We start from the raw sequence: 21,820 nt of genomic DNA, 5'->3' as shown, positions 1-21,820 counted from the left end.
TATTTGACTTGTAACTATATAGTATGTGTCAAAGAGTTATCTACTCTATAATATAGTGATAAAGACAAGAAAGTGTTGTACACCTAATGAAGATTTATTAGAGTCAAATACCATCCATTTAAAATGTATTTGTAACTGTCCAGGTTTTTATTGTAGTCTTGGTAACACACTATTAAGTTTATCCAAGTTTGATCACCAAAATGATGCTTCTATTTGTAGATCTTGAGGGGGGTGCTCCAACCATACTTCTAACTGTATCTAAGCTAGGAAGAAGCAGAAAAAGAAGGGAAATATTTAAAAAAAAATTATAAAATATAAAAAATGAAAACTAGCTGCAAAGGTGCTAAGAATAGGACATTCTATAACACTCTAAAAAGGCGATCTACTCCTGTAAGCCTTCTGTTCAATTTTAACTTAGGAGAGTTTATATTGCAAGTTACATAATTTATTCAGCTTGAATGATTGAAAATGTGATGTGTGATTTATCACAGGAAGATGTTACAAGTAGTGGCTATGTGGCTTGAGAGGCCGATGAGACAATTATGCACCTTTGAATCCTGAGTTTCTGTTCCATAAAGAAGTTATGAGTGTGATTATAACATTTGTCTATGTTCTACATTTTTAATTGCTAATAGTATTTCTCATATTTCTTTGGAATTGGTTTCATATAATAAATGTAATATTTAACATTTACTCTGCTTTCTAAATTCTTTTATTGTTGTCTTATTCTTGAGCCATCCTTTTGATGTCTGTTTAATTACCTGTGTAATTACTATTTGCACATTTATAAGACTGATTTACTCATTTTGACATGGAAAAAAACGTTACTATGACTATACTACATATTTATTGTGTTTCATTGTTTATATTATGCTCACAACCTAGTTTTGTGTAAAGGTTTTTATTTGAGATTATATTCTCTTAGATATTGCAAGTGCTTGTATGCAACACAAATGTCTTTGGTGTGTATATGAATTTGTACTTAACCTACAACCCCTGTCCATAACCTACAACTACAAGAGGCACTGTTGCTCCATGTAATGTATCTCTATTTTTTCCCTCGGATGCTGTAAATATACTATTGAGCTGGTTCCAAGTGAAGGGCGGCAATTAAAGAGCAACTGAGATGTTGCTCATTTTTCCATGATCACCGTTGGCCTACCAAACTTTATAAGACTTTCTTAAGGTTCTAGATTTTGGTTAAAGGAAAACTATACCCCCAAACAATGTAGGTCTCTATAAAAATATTTTTCAATAAGCTCATATGTAAAACCTTGCTATATCTAAATGAACCATTTTTTATAAAAATATTCTTTTTTTGTAGTATGTGCTATTGGGTACTCCTAAATAAAAAATGTTTAGAATTAAACAAGCCAAGGCACACATACATGCTTGGCCACATCAGCCAATTAATGGACAGAGTTGTATCTTTTTCTCCCACACTACTTCCTGTTAGAGCTTCATTATTTCCTGTCAGGTGATCTCTGAGGGAGCACACAGCCCATCACTAAATGGTGGATCAAGGGAAAGGATGTAAAAGGGCAATATTTACTGATATATAAATTCCAGTTTGGCGAGATTCTTTAATAGATCACTTAACATAATATAAACTATCTGTAGGTTAAGTATTCATTCTGGGGATATAGTTTTCCTTTAATATCTGTATCTATGTATTCCATGTTTGGAATATATATACAGGGTCGGACTGGGGGGTGCAGGGCCCACCGGGGCTCCCGCCCCAGGGGCCCTGCAGGTGCCCCAGCCGCGTCCCCTAACCCCCCCAAGGGCCCCCGCCTGACGTCCTCCCCGAGCGCGTATAAATTGAACGCGTCGGGGAGGAACAGTCAGTAGCGGGGAGCGCCGGCAAAGGTCGGACTGGGCCGCTGGGGCCCACTGGGATTTTTCCCGGTGTCCCGGCGGCCCAGTCCGACCCTGTATATATAGGTTCTGAATACTCACCTTGATGAGATTTGAGTTTCAAGCCCTGCCTTCCGACTAACATGTCTAAAGTCGGTGTTGTGGGCCCTTTCTATTGTGTGACCAAGGTTTGTACCAATTCATGCTTCGATGGCATCAACTATTTTGTTCAGTAAAATCTACTGCAGTTTCAGAGGTCATCGGTCTAACTTTGGGGTTTTTTTGTTTTTTTAATGTATTTATTCCATGTCTCCTTTTTGAGAGCCAGATCAGAAAGGGTCACTTTCTACTATCAGCAAGAAACACAGATATTTACTTTTTCAGGCTTCTCTCTTTCTCTCTCTCTCTCTCTCTCTCTCTCTCTCTATATATATATATATACATACATCATACATTTAATATATTCTGGCATGCACTAAACCCATGGCTCTTACTGCGCTTGATTGAGAACTATTTTACCAAAAATTCACATTCTTTAAGGCTCGCATATAAGAAGCTCAGGCAATATTTGTAGGTTTTACTCCTTTCAACAAAACAGCAGAGGAAGAAATGAGGAAAAATGACAGAATTGGAATGTCAATAACTTTTTAATGTTTTTTTTCCATATAGGGTTCTTCTTAAGATACTCCCTCACTTTCTTTATAATCTCTGTATATGATTTATTGTTGCTTCATACATAATATATCCTGTTATTTAAGTTCTATCAAGCAACAAACACCACTTATTGTATCCGTCTTTATTTCACAAATTGTGCGCATCAAGACATCTTGTAGGACAAATATGAAACATTTTTTAATTATTGCATAAAATAAAAATGATTGTTAAAATACATGCACCAAAAAGTGTGATAGCTTTACATTTCTAATATTATATTTTCAGAATCAAATAAATAATATGCAGATCTGTGCACAAATTAATTGTATCCTAACAGTGCTCTAAGAACTCATATTAATCATGCACTGGATCATCACAGATAAATTCTCAGTTTCGGCTTGCTAGTGAGCACATATTGTCCTGGGTCAGAGGTCTTACAATGTCAATATAGCTCTGTGAAATCTACAAAAACACACAGGGAATTTAATGCCTGAGTCCGAATTCTCTAGTGGTCTCCAGTGCAACTGTTATGTCCCAGAATTCCTGGACACCGTGGCCCTATAGTCAATCTTCCCACTGCTACAAGCTACACTACACTCTAACCTCTGTATCTTACTATCACAATGCACAGTATATTATTAAAGAAGTTAGCACTATACTTGTGCTTTTTCTTCTGTGATGGGATTTTCCCCCTCAACCTAGAAAATAAGTGCATCTCCCTCATAGGGGCAGATTTATCAAAATGTGAGATCAGAGCTCACCACAGAAAAATTCACTTACTTTCTATTCATTTTTATGGGATTTGTAGAAGCGTATTTATGAAATGGTAAACTCTAACTGTAACTTATACGGGTTAAATCAGTATCATATTTATCCCTAAATGTCATATATTCCACAATAGTAGAAATAATGTTATCATAAAAAGTATAGTCACCATGAGTTCAATATGGCTAACAGTAACAGTCAGCAAATGCCCTTTTAAATTCAGTATTATTCTACAAATAGGTACAATATTTTATGTTTCTCTTGCTAATACATTTTTCACCCAAAGAAACCCAAACTGAAATAGTTATGAATCAACCAGCAACTTTTTATCAAAATCACTTAAATCAATTAAACAAAAGCAGGTGACTTTAAGTTAAATATGCACTTTTTTAAGTAGGCACATATAAGTATGCTGAAAGCAAAGTGACATTGAGTCACGTCTAACTGCATATTTTAAAAAATAAGATGTTAAGGTTTATTTAGAAAAAAAAATAACAGTAAGAAATGATAGGTGCAATATTAGACATTAACGGCTAGAGCAAAGAAAATATAGTTTACAGGAGAAAAAAGTCACAATGGTGTACATTAATAGGACTATATCATTAGGCAGTAGAAGATCACAGAGCTTTAGATATTAACCTTTGGTCTTCTGTTCTGCAATTTTTTTTCCTCATGCCTTTATATTAGGGATCTTAAAGGAGGACTAAACCCTAAAAATAAATATGGCTAAAAACACCATATTTTATATACTGAACTTACTGCTAGAGCCTAAAGTTTCAGCATGTTTATAGAATCAATGATCAAGGTCTTTATAGTTGTCACAGGAGCTCCCTATCTTGGAAAGTGTCTGTGACTCTCACATGCTCAGTGCGAACTGAACAGCTGTTGAGAAGCTAGGGATCATCACATATTATCCAGCAGAAGATAAGGTTGGCCTGTAATATAAGCTGCAGGGCTGATTATTAAATTCTGATGCTTGCACTGGTTTCACAGCTACCATATCATGTAAATGTGAATAAATCACTTATCTGCCATATATTTTGGCATTTATAGTGTATATATACAGTATTTTGTGCATCTGTCCCTAAGCTCAGTAAATGACAGCAGCACAGAGCATGTGCAGGGAATCAGCAGAAAAGAAGATGGGGGGCTACTGGGGCATATTTAGAGGAACAGATCTTCCCTGTTAAAGGGCTGTGGTTGCATTGGGCTGGTACAGAAGCCTAAAACATAATGTTTCTAGCCTATTTCTTTAGTTAAGCTTTAGTTCTCCTTTAAGAGCTGTTAGGCGTGTCCCTTTTAATCTCTATATTTCATTATCATGACAGAGTAAGTTGTTATTTTCATCACTAATTTTGTATGTCAATTCCTGATGTCGCTTGTTTGACTCTTCATAGATAAAATTAGGAGTAGATATTGGCAATGTCAAGAGTGAATAATGTTTGCTATGGTTCTCATTTCTAATGCAATCATGAGGGTCTCCTAAAAAACTTTGGTAATCAAAGCTTAAAGATAGGTTAACATCAGAAGCTCTGGCATGTTTATTGTCTGTAGAGTGCATTTCTATTTTGTTGTTGTTTTCATCCATTGAAATATAACCCTGTAACAGTCGACCATGGACTTTAGACTGAAAAAACAAAATATTCTCTATATCATACGGCCTGCAATAAGCAAAACCCCTGTTTTGTTCATTTACAGGTATGATTATTGCAGATAAGATCGGACAGTGTTGACCACAGATAATGTGCAGTTTATCCAATGAATCCTGTTCTTTTATCTTGGCCCTGTCTGTTTCCCTGGGATTGGAAGATTGACTTTCATTTCTCTTATTCTCACTAGGTTGTTTCAAGGGATGAACTTTATTATCACAATAGTGCAAGTCTACAGAAGCAAAGGATGGAAGGCTTCCAGAGATTCCATGGTCTTTTTGTACCGCTCTGCTGCAAGCTCCTAGTGAAACCGAATCATGGGATTTGCTTTGAACAAGGTGAGAAGAGGATTTTGGGCGATCTCTTCTTTTATCTTTGAATGTGTCTTGAAATGGTTCTGAGTCACTCCCATGGGGCATATTGAAATAATTACACTCAAATTGTTGAGGCTTTGCCAGATCTTCAATTTCTGAGGAAGATACATCACCTAATGGTAACTGCTGGTTTGCTTTGCAGTTAATTTGTTGGTAAGGAAGATCATCACTAGTATTATCTAGGTACGTGTCTGTAGAGGTTGTTTCTAAATGACAGTACATTCCAGTTGCCTGTGGGGGTGATCTCCTTATTAAATGATTTTCCTTTAGCAGCCATCTACCTTTATCTATTAGAACACCACCAACAGGCTCTGGTTTAACATTACCATGCGTAGGTTCTATTTTAATATTACCATCTATATTTGGAACCTCTGCATCATTACTTTGCAAGGTATCTGATTCTTTTGAAGCTTTGCCAGGGCTGCTAACATCCATCATTGGCAAGGAGGTACTTTTTATATTGCTTTTGCAGTTGTCTTCCTTTTTATTCTTTGAGCTGTTATTTGGGTTAGATAAAGATCGTAATATGTTTTCTTTTGACCACCATCTGTGTGCTTTATTAAAGCCAGTGTTTTCATTCATATCTGTTTTGGGGGACCTTCTAGGTCCTTTTTCACGTACTTTGCTAGGTAATATAGAACAAGGGCTAGCAGAAGGCAATTGTTTACATTCTGCTTTACCATAAAGCCTTTCAATTGTACGCTTTACAAAGCCCTTTTTAAGTGGCTTCTCTTGCACTTGCTCCTCACCACTCTCTGACATTAATTCACTAGACAGGTATAAAGTATCACTAAATATGCTCTCTTCACTGTCTGGCCTGTAGTCTGACCAATCAGAAGAAATAGGGCTCTGTAAAGTCTTTTGATACGGAGAGATTTGGGAAGAGTACTTCCTTTGTTCCATTTCTTGCACTATCTTTTTTACTTTTGATGTCTTTGTTATTGGCACTGCTGTTTCCACGCTAGAATTGTTTGTACTATCTATATTTGATGATGAAACAGACTGTCTTTGTGATGGAATAATTGGTGTATTCTGAATATTCTCTCTTTCAATGAATACTGTCTGTTCAGAATGATCTTTCTCCATACCCTCCAACAAATCAGTGGTCCTATTGTTTGAGGACTCCTTTATATCTTTGACATTTTCCATACCAGTGACGTTACTAGAAGGTTTTTTGTCTGGCGAAAAACCCAAAAACTGTAAATCACTTTCTTCATTTAAGAAATCCATGGTGTCCGCTTCATTAATGTGTGTCTCATTACAAATTAGATCTGTATCTTTAGCATTTATATCATTATTAGTTGAGTCAGTTTCATAATTCTTAGTATTTTTCACTATTACTTTGGTATTTTCATGTAACTGTGTAACACCTGAATATTTTTGTGTAGATATTCCTTCATATGCAAACGTAGGACTCTTTGAGTTTGGGTCAAGCCTAAGTACTGACTCTTGTAAATTTAAAACAGCAGCTTTTAAGTCATCAGCCCTTTCAGTAATGGCAATTTTTTTTAGGGATTGCAGCAGGGAAAACATTACAGCCCCATTGTCAGTTTTTTGGGGCCTATCTTCTATTATAACCTGTTTTAAATGTAAAACTATCAACCAGGCAAGAAGAAGCTGTGGAGATGAAGTGTTTTCTGAAGGTAAATCTGAGACACTGAATGACTTTTCTAACCGCCTGCATTTTGCCTTTTTATCATTTGAATGGTAAGATTTGAGCTGCTGAATCAGAATATCCCTAACAGAGCTTTCGGTTTTTTCTTCCCAAGTATCTTTAGTAATTGTGTCACTTTCTACTTGAACAGCAACATCAGTACTTTGCCTATTCTGACTTGTGTTTAATATATGGTTGCCTTCTATTGACTTGGCCAGTTCATCTGTCTTGCCTCCTTTAGGAAATATACTGTTCTCAAACACAACATATTGTTGAAAGAAATATTCCACCAGATTCTTGCTTGGCTCGATTGAAACTGATAGAACTCCCTCATTTTGTGAGCCAGCATTCTCCATTGGTAGTGTTTTACCAACAGTTGCTTCTGTGCTAACTGGTTGCTGTTGATTTACTTCTTTATTAACACAAGGCTGTTTGCTGTCTCTATTTCCTTGCACATCATCCTTTTCTAATGTGATGATACCATTGTCTAACTTATCCTCCTGTCCATGGCTACAGTATAAAACATCATCTTCCTTTCTTGAAGAAGGTATTAGCTGAAAACTTGGCAAAACTGTATTTGGAAAAATGTTTTTCAGCCAGGTTTGCACATACGTTTCAAGTGAACTTTGAGAAATATGAACATTTGTCATTTTTTCAGCATCCAAGCTTCCTAAATAACTTGTTGATTTATGGTCCGTGATTTTATTGTTCTTAGTTTTCTTTTTTTGGGATTTTGACTTTTTTACAGCTTTTTGTGGCTTTTTTATTGCTTTAGGGGCTTTCCTAAATACTACCTTTTCTTGTTCCATATCAAGTTCAGTTAAGGGGTAATTACCTAAATTATCAGTGCGCAAAGCAGAGTTGGTAGTAATGACGGTACTTGTAAATTCAGCATTTCGGTTCTCGGGTTTAAAGTTATGCTTAATGCTGTCTTTCCTTTTGCCTTTTTCATATTCGCTGGTTTTATTTTGGGGAGAACCAAGCTCATAATTTTTTCCAACAGACCGGGGTTTCACCTTAGCCATTTTCTTGTTTCCTTTTAATTTCTTTTCTGAATGTATTTCATGTTGTTGGGTATTTGTAGAAGCCTGGGAACAAAACATATGTTCAAGTGCACTGCTTGACTCATTATTCCCTTCTATACATGTTGTATTAGCTACCTGTTTATATAATGCATTAGTCCCATAGCCTTTGTCTGTTGTTGGAGAAGCTGGTACTTCTACACGCTCAAGTTCAAAATGCTCTTCTTTTAGTGAATTGTGACTGTGCCTTTGGAGCAAAGACTTTGGTTTTATTTGCTCACTTGGAGATTTTTTCTTTTTCTTCTTCTTTTCTTCTGTAGAAAAATGTCCTTCTATATTTCCTGCTTCATCTGAGGTCTTTTTAAGTGGAACAACTATCATCTGTGTTACAACATTACTTGAGGATGCTAAATCTAGTAAACCTTCTTGAGTAGATACAAGTTCAAGTGATGTTTCTTTTGACAATGCTGATGGCTCTGAAAATGATACTGAAGCACTTACAGATCTTTTTATCTCTTTAAATTTAAAGTTGTCTTTATACTGTGCATGCCTTCCTGCAGAATGTGGCCTTACAACTATATTATCTGTCTGCATCAGTTTCATGGTGGTGGATTCTAATACCTTAACTGTCTCTTGTCTTACTTTAGCAGGTATAAGCTCCTCATTGTCATTAGGCAAAATACATCCTGGGTTAGCACCATTATGTTGGCATGCAGAGCCTTCAGAAGCTAAAATCAATTCTTGTTTACAATTACTTAGATTATCTGCAGATTCAGCTATTTCATTGCAAACAATCTGAAGTTCTTCTATACTTCCTTCTGATGATTTTCTTTGAATTTTAGTTGAGCTCTTTCTAGCTTTTCTTATCCCAGGTGTGGGGGGTCTGTAGAAGGGAGCTTTCTCTTGTTTAGAACTATACATTTTGTCTGTATTAATAGGTGTATCTTGCTTAGCAGGCAGCTTTATTTCGTCTGATTCTTCATGTTCATTGTCTTTGCAAATTGCTTTAAGGGAATGATCACTTGCAAGTACAGCTTCAACTGCTGGTTCTACAGAGGAAGTGAACATGTTACTTTTGTAATATTGGATATCAGACCGACTAACTGTGGTTGACCAATTAATGGTTTCTTCTTCATTTATCTTAAATCGAACTTTCATTTCCACTGTCATGGTGCCATCAGGATTAAGATGAAAAGATTTCTCTATATTGTCTCCTGGTGCAATGACTGGTAATTCTTCTCCAGAATGTGGCCAGTGCTCTGTCAAGCTTATTTCATTTTCTGGGCTGTAAGAAAAATCTACAAAGTTACTGCTTTTATTGCCTGTTTTTTCTGATAGAAGTGAGTGTTCGTGACTGTTGGGAATAGTAGAGGAAGGCTCATCGCTTTTCAGTTCTGATGGACAAAATAATTGGAAGCGACAAGAGTAGATGGAAAGGAAATGATAATGTAAGAGTTCAGATTATCCAGGCGAGAAGGAAGAAGAAGAGTGGCAGCCATGAATAAAAAGGAAAAGAAAGAAGAGAGAGTTAGCACACACGGTATAAAACCCAAACATGTAAGAAAAAAATAGAGCCTTTAATCTGCTTGTCAACAAAATATATCTCAGCTCTACATAAAACTATTTTATTTTTATCAACTACCCTAAGAAATTTTCAGTGCACCATAATCAGCATTTGTAATCAGCAAATTATTTTAAAATTTGCCAAAGAACAGTCATTAAAGGAAAACTAAATCCTAACTAAAGAAATAGGGCAGAAATGTTGTACATTATGTTTTGTGCTTCTGTACCAGCCCAAGGCACCCACAGCCCTTTAGCAGGGAAAATCTGTGCCCCCAAAGATGCCTCAGTAGGCCCCCATCTTCTTTTCTGCTGATTCACTGCACCTTCTCTGGGCTGCTGTCACTTACTGAGCTTAGGGACTGACATTATACTGTATATACAGAATATAAATGTGGCAATATAAGGCTTATTAGTTATTTATACAGATAATTCTAAAAATGTTCGCACTTTTTCCTTAGTATCAAGTAATCACGTATTGGTTTATTTATACAAATCTGAATTTGGAGCAATATAGTAACTCTACACTTTTTATGACAATCTATAATTGATGCTCTGCACTTAAAATCTAATCTTCAGTATAGGATGGACTAGTTCAGGTCTGTTGACTTCATTGAAATCTTGATAGCACAGGTAAAGCCACAGATTTGTATAAACTTGTTGCCTAGGTGTGGCATACTGTAGGTAATATTTATATTGTTAGATGGCCTTTACATGTTGTAACTGCAACTTCACTCTGTGAGAAGGTGGCAAGCACACATATAAATGTCATTTTACTGCATGTTTTTAGCATAACAAATATTATGTTATGTGTCTGTTGCTATACTGATGTGCATGGTTATACTAGTTATGGCCATACTGTATGGTGACTTGCTGCATGCTCAGGAACCTACACCACTGAATACTTTCCACACCAATCATTTGGAATAAGGCATCCTTTATCCTTGTGTGCCACTGGAGTAGAAACAATAGCACTGGCACTCAGGAGCTGTATACGGGACTAGCCCTTTAGATACCTTTATTACAGAAATGCCATTTCCGAGCGGTGAAGTTTTTGGAAAGCTGAGGGTGTGCGAATACAAGGTCATTTTGTTCATTTACGTGCCACTGGAGTAGGCCATAGCAGCCTATAAGATATTTTATTTTAATATTCTAATTGCACTGGACAGATCATAGGTTAGTGTGATTGTTTGCTACAGTTCTTTTGGTTCTAAACTTTTTTTAAGCTGGACCACACACGTTACTTGGTCACACCAATTTTATATATCACTTAGAAATAACAGTTAGTACTACAGATGTCAGCATATACATAATTGCTTAATTTATTTTACATTTTCCTATTAGAAAAAGTAGTGCAAGTAACAAAACAAAGGAATACAACATCAGCTACTGCCATATATGCAGAGATACAAGAGTCTCCTCAGGTCACTTCAGATTTGTAGCACATGTTGCAGTTTTATGCTGGTCTTACAGTTGCATTGATTCAATTTCTGGTCCTCATAAAGTGGTCTGTAATGGAATACTCCAGACGTAACAACAGCACCAAAGAGTTGCTAACTATCCTAACTTGCAATATATAAATCCATATATGCATACATACTGCTGTATATTAAGCACAGTTCAGCTGGGAAATGTAAGGGTACAGAGTGTGCTGTGCTATTTGGTGCACAGTTTGCTTTTTACTTTTGAATTTTATTTTTGCCACAGTTTTTGCAAGGAAAAAAAATATTCACATAGAAATGCATCCAAATGGTATGCCCATCTGTAATAGTATGCTACATTTATACTGTATATTAGTTCAGCCTTAAAGGGTAAATAGTACTCACGGGTTTTCATCTCTTGCTTGGATCTTAATTTTGGGTGTACCCGACTGGAAATACCTGGTAGTTTTACAGGCAGTATTTCCTTTCCAGGTTCATAGTTTGCATATTTGAAGGACTCTCGTCCTGCTGCCACCACTGTTCCAGAACTCAGCAAAAGAGCCCGAATGCTAAGAATCTGTAAAGGAATTAAATGGTTTTATTAGAGGATTCAATGAGGGATTAAACATTGTAAATTGCGTTTGAAAGCCAAGGACAAAAAAAGATTAAAGGCAATAACTTACTCCAATAAAATCAGCTGAATAGTCACTACACACAGCAAAAGCTCTTCAGTAAATAACACAGACATAGTTAATAATCGATATGAAGCTCAAGTCATCTGTCTCAATTGAACTTTACCTCCTATAACTCATGTATTTAAACTATTTGCATTAAGCAAAATATATACCCAGGACATAAGTAATGATGCCCTGGACACTTGGTTGCTAGTGTACATACTGCAAAGTCTTCTCTGAAAACTTACTAGGGTTAATGAGGCATACAGGCTAAACACCAAAACACCAGCAAAGGTAACACAGAACCTGGTGCAGCAACAAATGTAACATAAATAGCTAAACTTGATGATGTCCAATTTCTACAGTAGTAACAAAGGCCTGGCCTACAGGGATACCAGGAAAATTCCCAGTGGGCCCAGGTGTCAGAGGGCCCTCCTGATTCCAACCATTTGGTCTAATTCATGGTCATTTCCTATTTCTCTATGGGAACAAATCCGAGAAGAGTGGGCCCACGTTCTAAGGTTTTCTGGTGGGCCCCTGCATCCCAGGCCGACACTAGAGCCATCTCTAATCTCTTCAGGCTGCTTCATCATATAGAAAGCTTATGTACAGGTCTATATGTACTTACTATGTAAGAAGCACCTTAATTGGGAACCATACCACTGAACATAGCAGGTCTCTATAAAACATATGGCATAATACAGCCCATATGTAAAACGCATTTGTTTAGTAGTATGTGCTATTGGATAAATTAAAACACTGCTATTTTAAGTACTTATGGCTTATACTATTCACTGTGCTCACACACAAACCAAAGGCACATATAAATTCTAGGTTATATCAGCCAATCAACAGAGCTTTGTCTTTTACTCCCACACTACTTTCTGTTTTAGTTAGAGCTGCATTATTTCCTGTCAGGTGATCTCTGATTGAGCACATAGACCATAGAAAAATGGTGGCTCAAGGTAAAACATGTACAAAGGCTATATATATATATATCCTCCAACCGAGTCGCACTACAAATATGTAAAACTTAGCTTTTATTAAAGCATTGTTCGAAGCAATGTGAATATCTCGTGGCTATCTCACATACTGATCCGCATACATATTGATTCCTTGTATAACCCAGAAACGGAAGTGACGTGACGGGTCACCATGGAGACAGGATACACCAACAGCGTATCCCATATACACGGAAGCCGGCACACCATCTCCGTAACTAATGCAAAATATTAGTACAGGTATAGGACCCATTATCCAGAATGCTCGGGACCAAGGGTATTCCGGATAAGGGGTCTTTCCGTAATTTGGATCTCAATGCCTTAAGTCTACTAAAAAATCAATAAAACATTAATTAAACCCAATAGGATTGTTTTGCATCCAATAAGGATTAATTATATCTTAGTTGGAATCAATTACAAGGTGCTGTTTTATTACTACAGAGAAAAAGGAAATCAGTTTTAAAATTCTGAATTATTTGCTTAAAATGGAGTCTATGGGAGACGGGCATTCCGTAATTCGGAGATTTCTGGATAACGGGTTTCCGGATAAGGGGTCCGATACCTGTACTTATTACTTATTACTCTCTGTGATTTGAGTTTGGTTACACACCCACAATGTTTTTTAAGGATCGAGTGCACCACATGTTGGATTTATATATGTATGTATATATATATATACTGTATATATATGGTAAGATTCTTTAACAGGTTATTTTTTATAATATAAATTAACTACAGGTTAACAAAATATTAGTCTAGAAATGCTACACTGTATGTTTTGGACTTCTTTACTATAGCAAAGCCACCATGACCATTTAGCAGGGAAGATCTGTGCCTCCAAAGAGGCCCCAGTAGCTCCTCACCTTTTTTTTTTCTGCTGAATCACTGCACATGCTCTGTGCTGCTATCAGTTTACTGAGCTTAGGGACTGGCTTATATAATAATATACTGTGTAATATACTGTAAATATAGAATATAAATGTCACAATAATTTAGGTTTGTGTTACATGGCAGCTCCCAAATCAACGTATTTTGAATAAAAAATGAATCAGCAATGTAGCACCTGACAGACAAAGCCAATTTTCCATTTGATTTATAGCAACCCTAAGCTTAGCTTCTCAACAACTGCCCAGAGCACAGTGTAGTGTCATTGACACTCAAAAGTTGACCTAACAAGATTCAAGATTGCAAGTTCCCATGGACAGTTTTTAAGGCTTGGACATTACTGTTATAGTGCTGTTTAACATATGGCCTTGTACAGGGTTCAGTATATAAAATACAGAATTTTTAGCCATATTCATTTTTAGGCTTAAATTCTTATTTCAATAACCAATGATGTATGTCAAACAAGGATAGGTTTATAAAAAAAAAAAAAAAAGAAAACTTAAGAAGAAATTCACATTTTTAGTTACTTTTTAGTAATTTGCAGATTGTATGGTATCTATTACTATTTTTGCGGTGTTTTTTTTTCAATTTGCCTCTTTATTTAGCCTCTCAAAATGACTGTCACTAGATTACTATGTTGTATGGGCAAATGAGCCTAACAACTACATCGTTATACATTTAGGCCTGGGTTGCCGCAAGGAGGCAATGCTGTTATCAAAAGGCAAATTGAAGCAGGATGAAACTATAGCAGAAACAATGTAAATATATATGTAAAGATCATTCATAATTCCAACTTTTATCAGGTGATCTCTGGGGTATCCAGTAAAAGTGGCAATTGTTTGAGAGTTTTGCATGTCCTATAGAGACAGACAGAGAAATGCTAAAAATCTTAATGAATGATATATTGATAATGGGTGAGTGCAGAGGAGCTCTTTTTTTAATAATTTCTTTGTACTTGATTGGCATGAATCCATGTTTGTGAATCCAAATGATGGAAAAATCCCTTACCTGGAAAATTCCAGATAATTGATCTCAAAAATATATACATACACACATTTTTTTTTTTTTTTATTTTAACCCAAACAATGTTATAATTGCTAATATTTATTAATATATTCAGCATTCTACTACTAGGTGAAATCACTGAAAACTAACACTCTCTTTTTTTATGTATCTATATATATATGCCTTGTGTAATATGGAGGATAAAACTCTTTCTTTAGCTGACCAGGTTAAATACAAAGAGAAATGCTCATAGTTTGAAGAAAACTCTGGGAGTCTGGGAAAAAAACTAGAGCAAAACAAATCCCCAAATATTTTTTAATAGATAATATATTTTAAAAAGAAGGAAGAAAATAACCACTTTAATCCTACACTATAAATTCTTATATGGAGGGGTTTCAGGGTTTCACCCATTGATAAATACGCTTTTAAAAAGAAATGAATAGAAATTGGGTGAATTTTTCTGTTTTCAGTGAATTCAAATTTCATATTTTTATAAATCTGCGGGTGACTTTGGGACAGATTTATCGAAGTGTGAAATTAAATCTCAACTTCTTTCCATTCATTTCTATGGGATTTTTAGAATTGTAATTATGAAATGGTGAACTCTAACTTGATAATACGCTTCTAAAAATCCCATAGGAATGAATAGAATGTGGGTGAGTTTTTCTGTGGTGAGCTCTAATCTCACATTTTGATAAATCTATCTCTTTGTGTGGGCCCCCTTCTGTCTCATCCCACAACCCCACTTCCTGTACCCTACATTTGTTTCTTTTAAATTAGAATTATAATCTGTTTTTCAAAATGTAGAATTTTGAAAGAATGGTTTAAGTTAAAACCTATAATGAAAAGAAAGACTGTGGTAAATATATTGTAGTTTAATTTTCAAACATTGTTTGCTTTATATTATCTGTTTGGATATAATCATCTTCCTTAATAATTTTATAGATAACACATTTACCATACAGATGGACATCTTAATGAGAGAACACATTTAGCCAGACTCTAGTGCATGTTGGAAAATAGCTGTATAACAGCTCTTTTGTGCTATAAAAGTTAAATGAATGCACGTGATTCATGAATGTAATTAAAATTAGCTAATGAAATATGCGCTGTTCATTACAGCCCATTAGAAAGCCCTAATCTGGCAATGAACTATGATGCTGACACACTAGGTTTATTTTTACCCTTCGTCCATCAGAGCTGTACAGCTTGGAAACTGGGTACTGCAACGCCTCCGCCACCTGATCCAGGAAGGAGTCAAAGCTTTGTTTAGTCTTTTTGTTGAGGATGAAATGGTGTTTAAATTCAGGGTCTCCATTTTTTAAAATGATGATTTTCTTTGAGCTCCCCAACACTACTGTGTTCTTTTTTTGAAATGGTGCAACCTCTTTTTGTTGAGCTAACTGAACAGCAAGGCGGCGAGCGCTAATTGGCCTGCTGCTTTGCCACACTAATGGCTTTTTCCTTGCTCTTTCTAGGTTGATGGGCCTTATCTTTTTATGATGGGAGCAAATATAAGATTTTCCATCTTCGAGTTCATCAACGGAGGTTATATGATGTATTCCACGGGGTGTAGAAATATTCCTAACGCCAAAAGGCAAAGGGACTTTTTTAGACAAGGTGTCTAACAAGGCATCAAATGTCTTGAAGGACCGATTGGATACAACCATCTTTATTCCATTAAACTGGGGGTCTCCACTTTTATAGAAACAAACTCTCCTGGTGGAAGCAGGTTCCCGCAAATGTGAGAATCGTGCATATCCGGCATGTGCACTGTCTGAGGAATTCGCCTGAGCCACAGAAAAGTTGGTAGATGTAGTTTCACTCATTTTAACAGCAGTCTGGAAGCAAATAAATGAAGAGGAGTCAGCACAGTTTTAGGTAAAGGTTACCAATAGACGAAAAAGTTTTACAAATAAGCTAAATAAATGGTGATTGTAAAGAGAGAATGTATTTTATGGTTTGTGAAAAGATTTATAATTAGACCCTTTGTTTACAAAGTTAGTAACTTTCGTTACATTTTCCATTAGACTTTCTATATTGAATAAAAAGAGGCCTCTTCTATTTGAGCAATAGCTGGACCCAGCAGGACCCAATGCTTGTGACCAAGTACATGCACCAACAATCAGACAGTGTTGTCAGAAATCAATATATGACTGTGTTGTATGAAGTGTGTGTGTTGTGTATACATTGTGAGTATGGTGTGTGGAACCAGTATAAGACTGGGGCAGTACCAAAGGCTTTCTCAGCGCATTTACACAATCAGGCTACAGTTTGGTGAGTCACACGATTTTGCTTACTGCAGGCAGTTTCTCTTGCACGTGGAGAAAAGGAATAATAGATGGCATTGTCAAACATCACCTATAGCCTGTTGCATTGCTAATCAGTAGTCCTAAAATTTCTGGGCGCCTCAGCAGTCATGAGATCTGCTCACCCTATTGTTACAATCTTAAGAGCTTGTCTACCAACATTACTTGGGGCCTTTAACCACCAGACATCAAGCAAAATGGAATTGCTGACTGACTGATATCCATCAATAACTGCAATCTAACCATGCAATCATGTGGCCAAATTGTACCAATATCAGTCACTGTGTGGACCTATCAGCTCTTCAGTGTCTTGACCGATGTAGGGACAGCATAAATGACGGAACTAGCCTCAATGCACAGCAGATTTAATTATGCTGTACCCACCACACTCCCCTATAGAATCTTAGGGGCACATTTACTAATCCACGAACGCTCCAAAGGCGTCCGAATGCGTTTTTTTCGTAATGATCGGTATTTTGCGATTTTTTGGAAAATTGACGCGACTTTTTCGTAGCCATTACGAATGTTTCGCAAAATGTCGCAACTTTTTCGTAGCCGTTACGAATTGCGCGAAAAGTTGAGACTTTTTCGCAGCTTTCGTGCCAAGTACGAAAGATTCGGATTCATTCAAGCTTCAGTATGGTGACTTTTCTTGGGCCAGGTTGGAGCTGCAGGGTGCCATTGAGCCCTATGGGAGACTTTCCTTGGGCCAGGTTGGAGCTGCAGAGTGCCATTGAGCCCTATGGGAGACTTTCCTTGGGCCAGGTTGGAGCTGCAGGGTTGGAGCTGCCAGGGTCCATTGAGCCCTATGGCGAGACTTTCCTTGGGCCAGGTTGGAGCTGGTACAAAAGAGTGCCCATTGGAGCCCTATGGGAGACTTTCCTTGGCCGGTTGGGCCAGAGTGCATTGGCCATGGGAAGCTTCCTTGGGCCCAGGTTGGAGCTGCAGGCCATTGCGGCCCTATGGAGGACTTTCCTTGGGCCAAGGTTGGAGCTGCAGAGCTGCCATTGAGCCCTATGGGAGACTTCCCTTGGGCCAGGTTGGAGGCTGCAGGGTGGCCATTGAGCCCTATGGGAGACTTTCCTTGGAGCCAGGTTGAGATGCATGCCAGGGTGGCCATTGAGCCCTATGGGACAGGCTTCCAAAAGTGCATGCTAAGTCTGAAAGTTTCGCCTGCCGCCTACGAGCGCTCAATACGAAAAAGTCGCGACAAGATACGAGCGAATCGTAATGGCTACGAAAAATTCACGACTTTTCGTGCAAGTCGTATTGGTTACGAAAAAGTCGCGACAATTTCCGAAAAGTCGTAAAGGCGACAAAAAAATCTAAAAAAATACGAAAAAGTCGCAAAATGTTCGTTTTCCAATTGGGGTTTTCCAATTCGGATTCGAATTCGTGTCTTAGTAAATCAGCCCCATAGTGTATTATGGGTTCCAGATAACGCATCTCATACCTGTACATTAATTTTAATCACAGACCTGTGCAATTTCCATTAAGCCAGATTTGCTCACATTCTGGCAGGCTTAGCCTTATAATGCAGACTCGGTTGCACTTCATTTACCCATGAAGCAGAAGAGTTCAGTAAATTGGATGCTACGTTATCCACCCCATATTTTCACACTGAACTGCAGAAGAATTCACCCTTTGACATTTCATGCATATTAAAGAGAATACGCTTCATCAGTGATGCGGAATCCCATTAGAAATCTAGTTAATTGAAATACATACCAGCAATTAACACTCGTGTATACTTAGCATATAATTACAACCTGTGCATGTTTAAATAGCTAAAAGAGAATGTTGTGACTTTACTGCGCACCATACAATCTTTTTCAGCTAAAATGCAGATGCTTAAGAATCAAAGCCGGAACTAGGAGTATGCAGAAGAGGCACCTGCCTAGGGCGCAACTATGGAGGGATTCACTAAATATGTGTAATCTTATTAAGGTGTAAACAAAGCTTTAAGATGCTATGATTTCTTCCTATTTATTGTGTGAATTCCAATTTGAATAAAATTAAAGTTGCAGCCTTTCTTTCTGAGGCACTCCGGGCAGGGGCTGGGCATTGACATCACGGGGGCAGAGTAATGTGACATCAGCTGGGCTATGACATCAGGGGGTGGGGTTATGATGCATGGTCACGATTGGCTGATTGCTGTGTCAATTAAGGAGAGTGCTCTCTGGATTTCCTAATTTGTAAAACTGGGCAGGCAGTTTTGACCTGGACAGCCTTTCTGAAAACCAGGCTATTTAGGTCAAAACCAGACAGGTGACAACCCTATTATTATTAAAATTTATTTACAACGCAGCGCTGTACAATAAGTGGGTTACATACATTGGACATACAGAGCAACATATAAAGCAACCAATAACCGATACAAGAGGTGAAGAGGGCCCTGCCCAAAAGAGCTTACAATCTACAAGGAGATAAAATGCTAGGAACTGATTACCAAATTTTTGCAATATTGTCTTCTTCCTACATTGCTTGCTGTCTTCATTTATCCAGCCTCATTTATAAATCCCTCAGTACTGAATTATTTGTTGAAAAAGGTGTATTCTAAGAAAAATGTCATTGGACAATGGACTATACAAATTTGAGGCTTCTCCTTTATTTATTGGTTGGATTTACAGGGGTGGGATTTGATTTTTTAATAATCATGTAACACAAATGGTCTTTAAAATTTAAGTAAGGGTCTATGTAACTCAAAACATGTAATGTGATTAAAACTATTACCTGCATGAATATGTCTACTTGAATGCTGCTTAGGAAACCATGGTGGTCATTCTACTTCTCTCTCACCTTGTTTCAAGTTGCAGTGATGGATTCTGCAATTTGCAGTTCATCTGTTTTCCAGAGAATCTGTGTACCCAACACCATGGAAAGCAGAGGGATTTCAAGTCCCAAACTCCACCACTTTAACATAGAACAAGGTGAGGGAGGGGTTGAATTACTCAGTATAATGGCATGAAAGGGAAAATGGTCTCTGCAAGCCAGAGGCAGACTGTTATGGTTTCCTTTCAACCTAATCATTATATATTTATTTGTTTATATTTTGCAGTTCAAATAACATTTCTACACCTTCTTCACCACCTGAATAAGATAAAAATTAAAGAAAGATAAAATATAAAAAAGGGGCTATTTTTGTTTTAATTATAATTGTCCAATTGCAGTAAGGCTATAAGACACTGCTGTTTCTTTGAAGAAGCCTGGCAATTATAGCTCCAAATACAACAGTTAATCCCACTAGCACTAATCCCCTCTCTGGCAATTTCCAGTTATTTTGTGATATATTAACCACCACTGAATTTTAGTATGATCCTTGAACATTTTTTTGCACTTGAGGGGTTTATATATTTTCAGATTAATAATACACATAATAGGTTGCTTATTTACAAACAAAAACAGTTTCTCTAAGAGTACACCCAAGGAAACATCTTTGAAGCTGTGAAAGCTGTCATTTGAATTTACCTGGAAGAGAATTTCCTTTCAAATTGTTATATATGTGATTTATGGAGCCAACGTGCCACCAAAGGTAGGCTAGTCATTGGCAACTTCATTCACAACACATGCTGATTCAGTTCAGATAATTGCATTGGGTCTGGAAGAGGCTGGATAAAGGGCAAATGTATTTGAAGCAGACGTGGCCTAATAAAAAGGGGTGTCGGATTTGCACCCTGCTAATTTCTATAACTTATAGCTATAGATTTACATCAGTGTATAGGCAGGCTATTGCAGATAAATTTGCTGATAACAATAGGATGAACATGAAGCCATCACAGTTATCTCTCATTATATAAAGCTGGCCATACACGCACCGATAATATCGTACCAGACCCCGTTTCGTACAATATTCGGTGCGTGTATGGAAAGTCGGCGAGTCAACTGATATCGCAGGAAGCTGCTGATATCGGTTGACTTGCCGATCGGCCAGGTTAAAAGATTTTGATCGGGCGCCATAGAAGGCACCTGAGCAAAATCTGCCTTCAGGGCTGAATCTGCAGAAGGAGGTAGAAATCCTACTGTATCTACCTCCTTATCTGCCGTTTCAGCCCTGAACGGTTAGTGGCTGATTGTACGATCTTTCGTGCGACCGATGGTCGCACGAAAGATCGGAAATTGCTATGTGTGTGGCCACCTTAAGACTGACCAAAATTATTTACGCTTGGTGAATAATCTAGCCATTGGTATTATCAATATCCAGATTTAACATTAAATAACAACATGCCAGAGCCTGCTGGCACCAAGTCTAAGGCACAAAGTAGATATTTCAGTACCCCTGCACCAATATGGTAAATAAAGTACTTTACATAGCCAAATTATTGCCCCTTACAGGACACTCAAACAGCCTTTTGTTGCTATGTGACAGTGGATGCCAGATATCCATGACTGTCCCTCCTATACTGTTATTGGTATCAAGATGCTACTGATTTAGAGTATTGCTGCAATTACATTTTTCAGGGAATGTTATTCTATAACATGAATTTTCAAGAGTTTAAATAACACATTGTACAAAATGTTGCTGCATGCTTCAGTTTTTTGCCAAAACTTCACAGCAATGTAACCACTTATAGCTTTTCTGCATCCTCTGTTATACCCTGAATGTAATCTTTCTTAACTAAATTCAAAACGCAAATAGATTTTTTCCCATTTAGCAGTACATACATTATAACCAAGTATTACAAAGCAAACTAAATGGCTTATTACAGTAATTTAAAAGTATTATGAACTGTTTTTATACATCACAGCATTCCAATGTCAATACTCTTATGGGTTTTTTTTGCTAAATCATTGTCACTGAGGAAGCACAAGCTGATCCAATAAAAGCACTTTATATTTACACAAAGGTAAAAAATAGACTATAATAAGAACTATACAGTACATTAAGGCAATTGTGAGTACTTACCAGCCATTTAACCTGTCACAAACAGAAATATGTGTAGAACGGAGTTAATACACATCAAGGCGTGTATATCTACTACGGCAAACAAAT

At 37.1% G+C, this 21,820-nt stretch overlaps 1 protein-coding gene across 1 annotated transcript in view; it reads right to left on the bottom strand.

The window, feature by feature from the left end:
• rp1 (RP1, axonemal microtubule associated) overlaps positions 1-16,359 on the bottom strand; it is a 178,552-nt gene extending 162,193 nt beyond the window's left edge. Inside the window, exons 1-2 of the mRNA XM_031904600.1 lie at positions 15,706-16,359; positions 11,362-11,533 (exon numbers count right to left, since the gene is read on the bottom strand). Of these exons, the coding sequence (XP_031760460.1) occupies positions 11,362-11,533; positions 15,706-16,350 (817 nt within the window). The 5' untranslated portion in view covers positions 16,351-16,359. The remainder of the gene's footprint in view (positions 1-11,361; positions 11,534-15,705) is intronic.
• Between the last annotated feature and the right edge of the window lie 5,461 nt (positions 16,360-21,820).

This window comes from Xenopus tropicalis, chromosome 6 (genome assembly GCF_000004195.4).
Source record: "Xenopus tropicalis strain Nigerian chromosome 6, UCB_Xtro_10.0, whole genome shotgun sequence".
NCBI lineage: Eukaryota > Metazoa > Chordata > Amphibia > Anura > Pipidae > Xenopus > Xenopus tropicalis.
The sequence above is the reverse complement of the archived record's forward strand: the minus strand, read 5'-3'. Positions and strand labels throughout refer to the sequence as shown.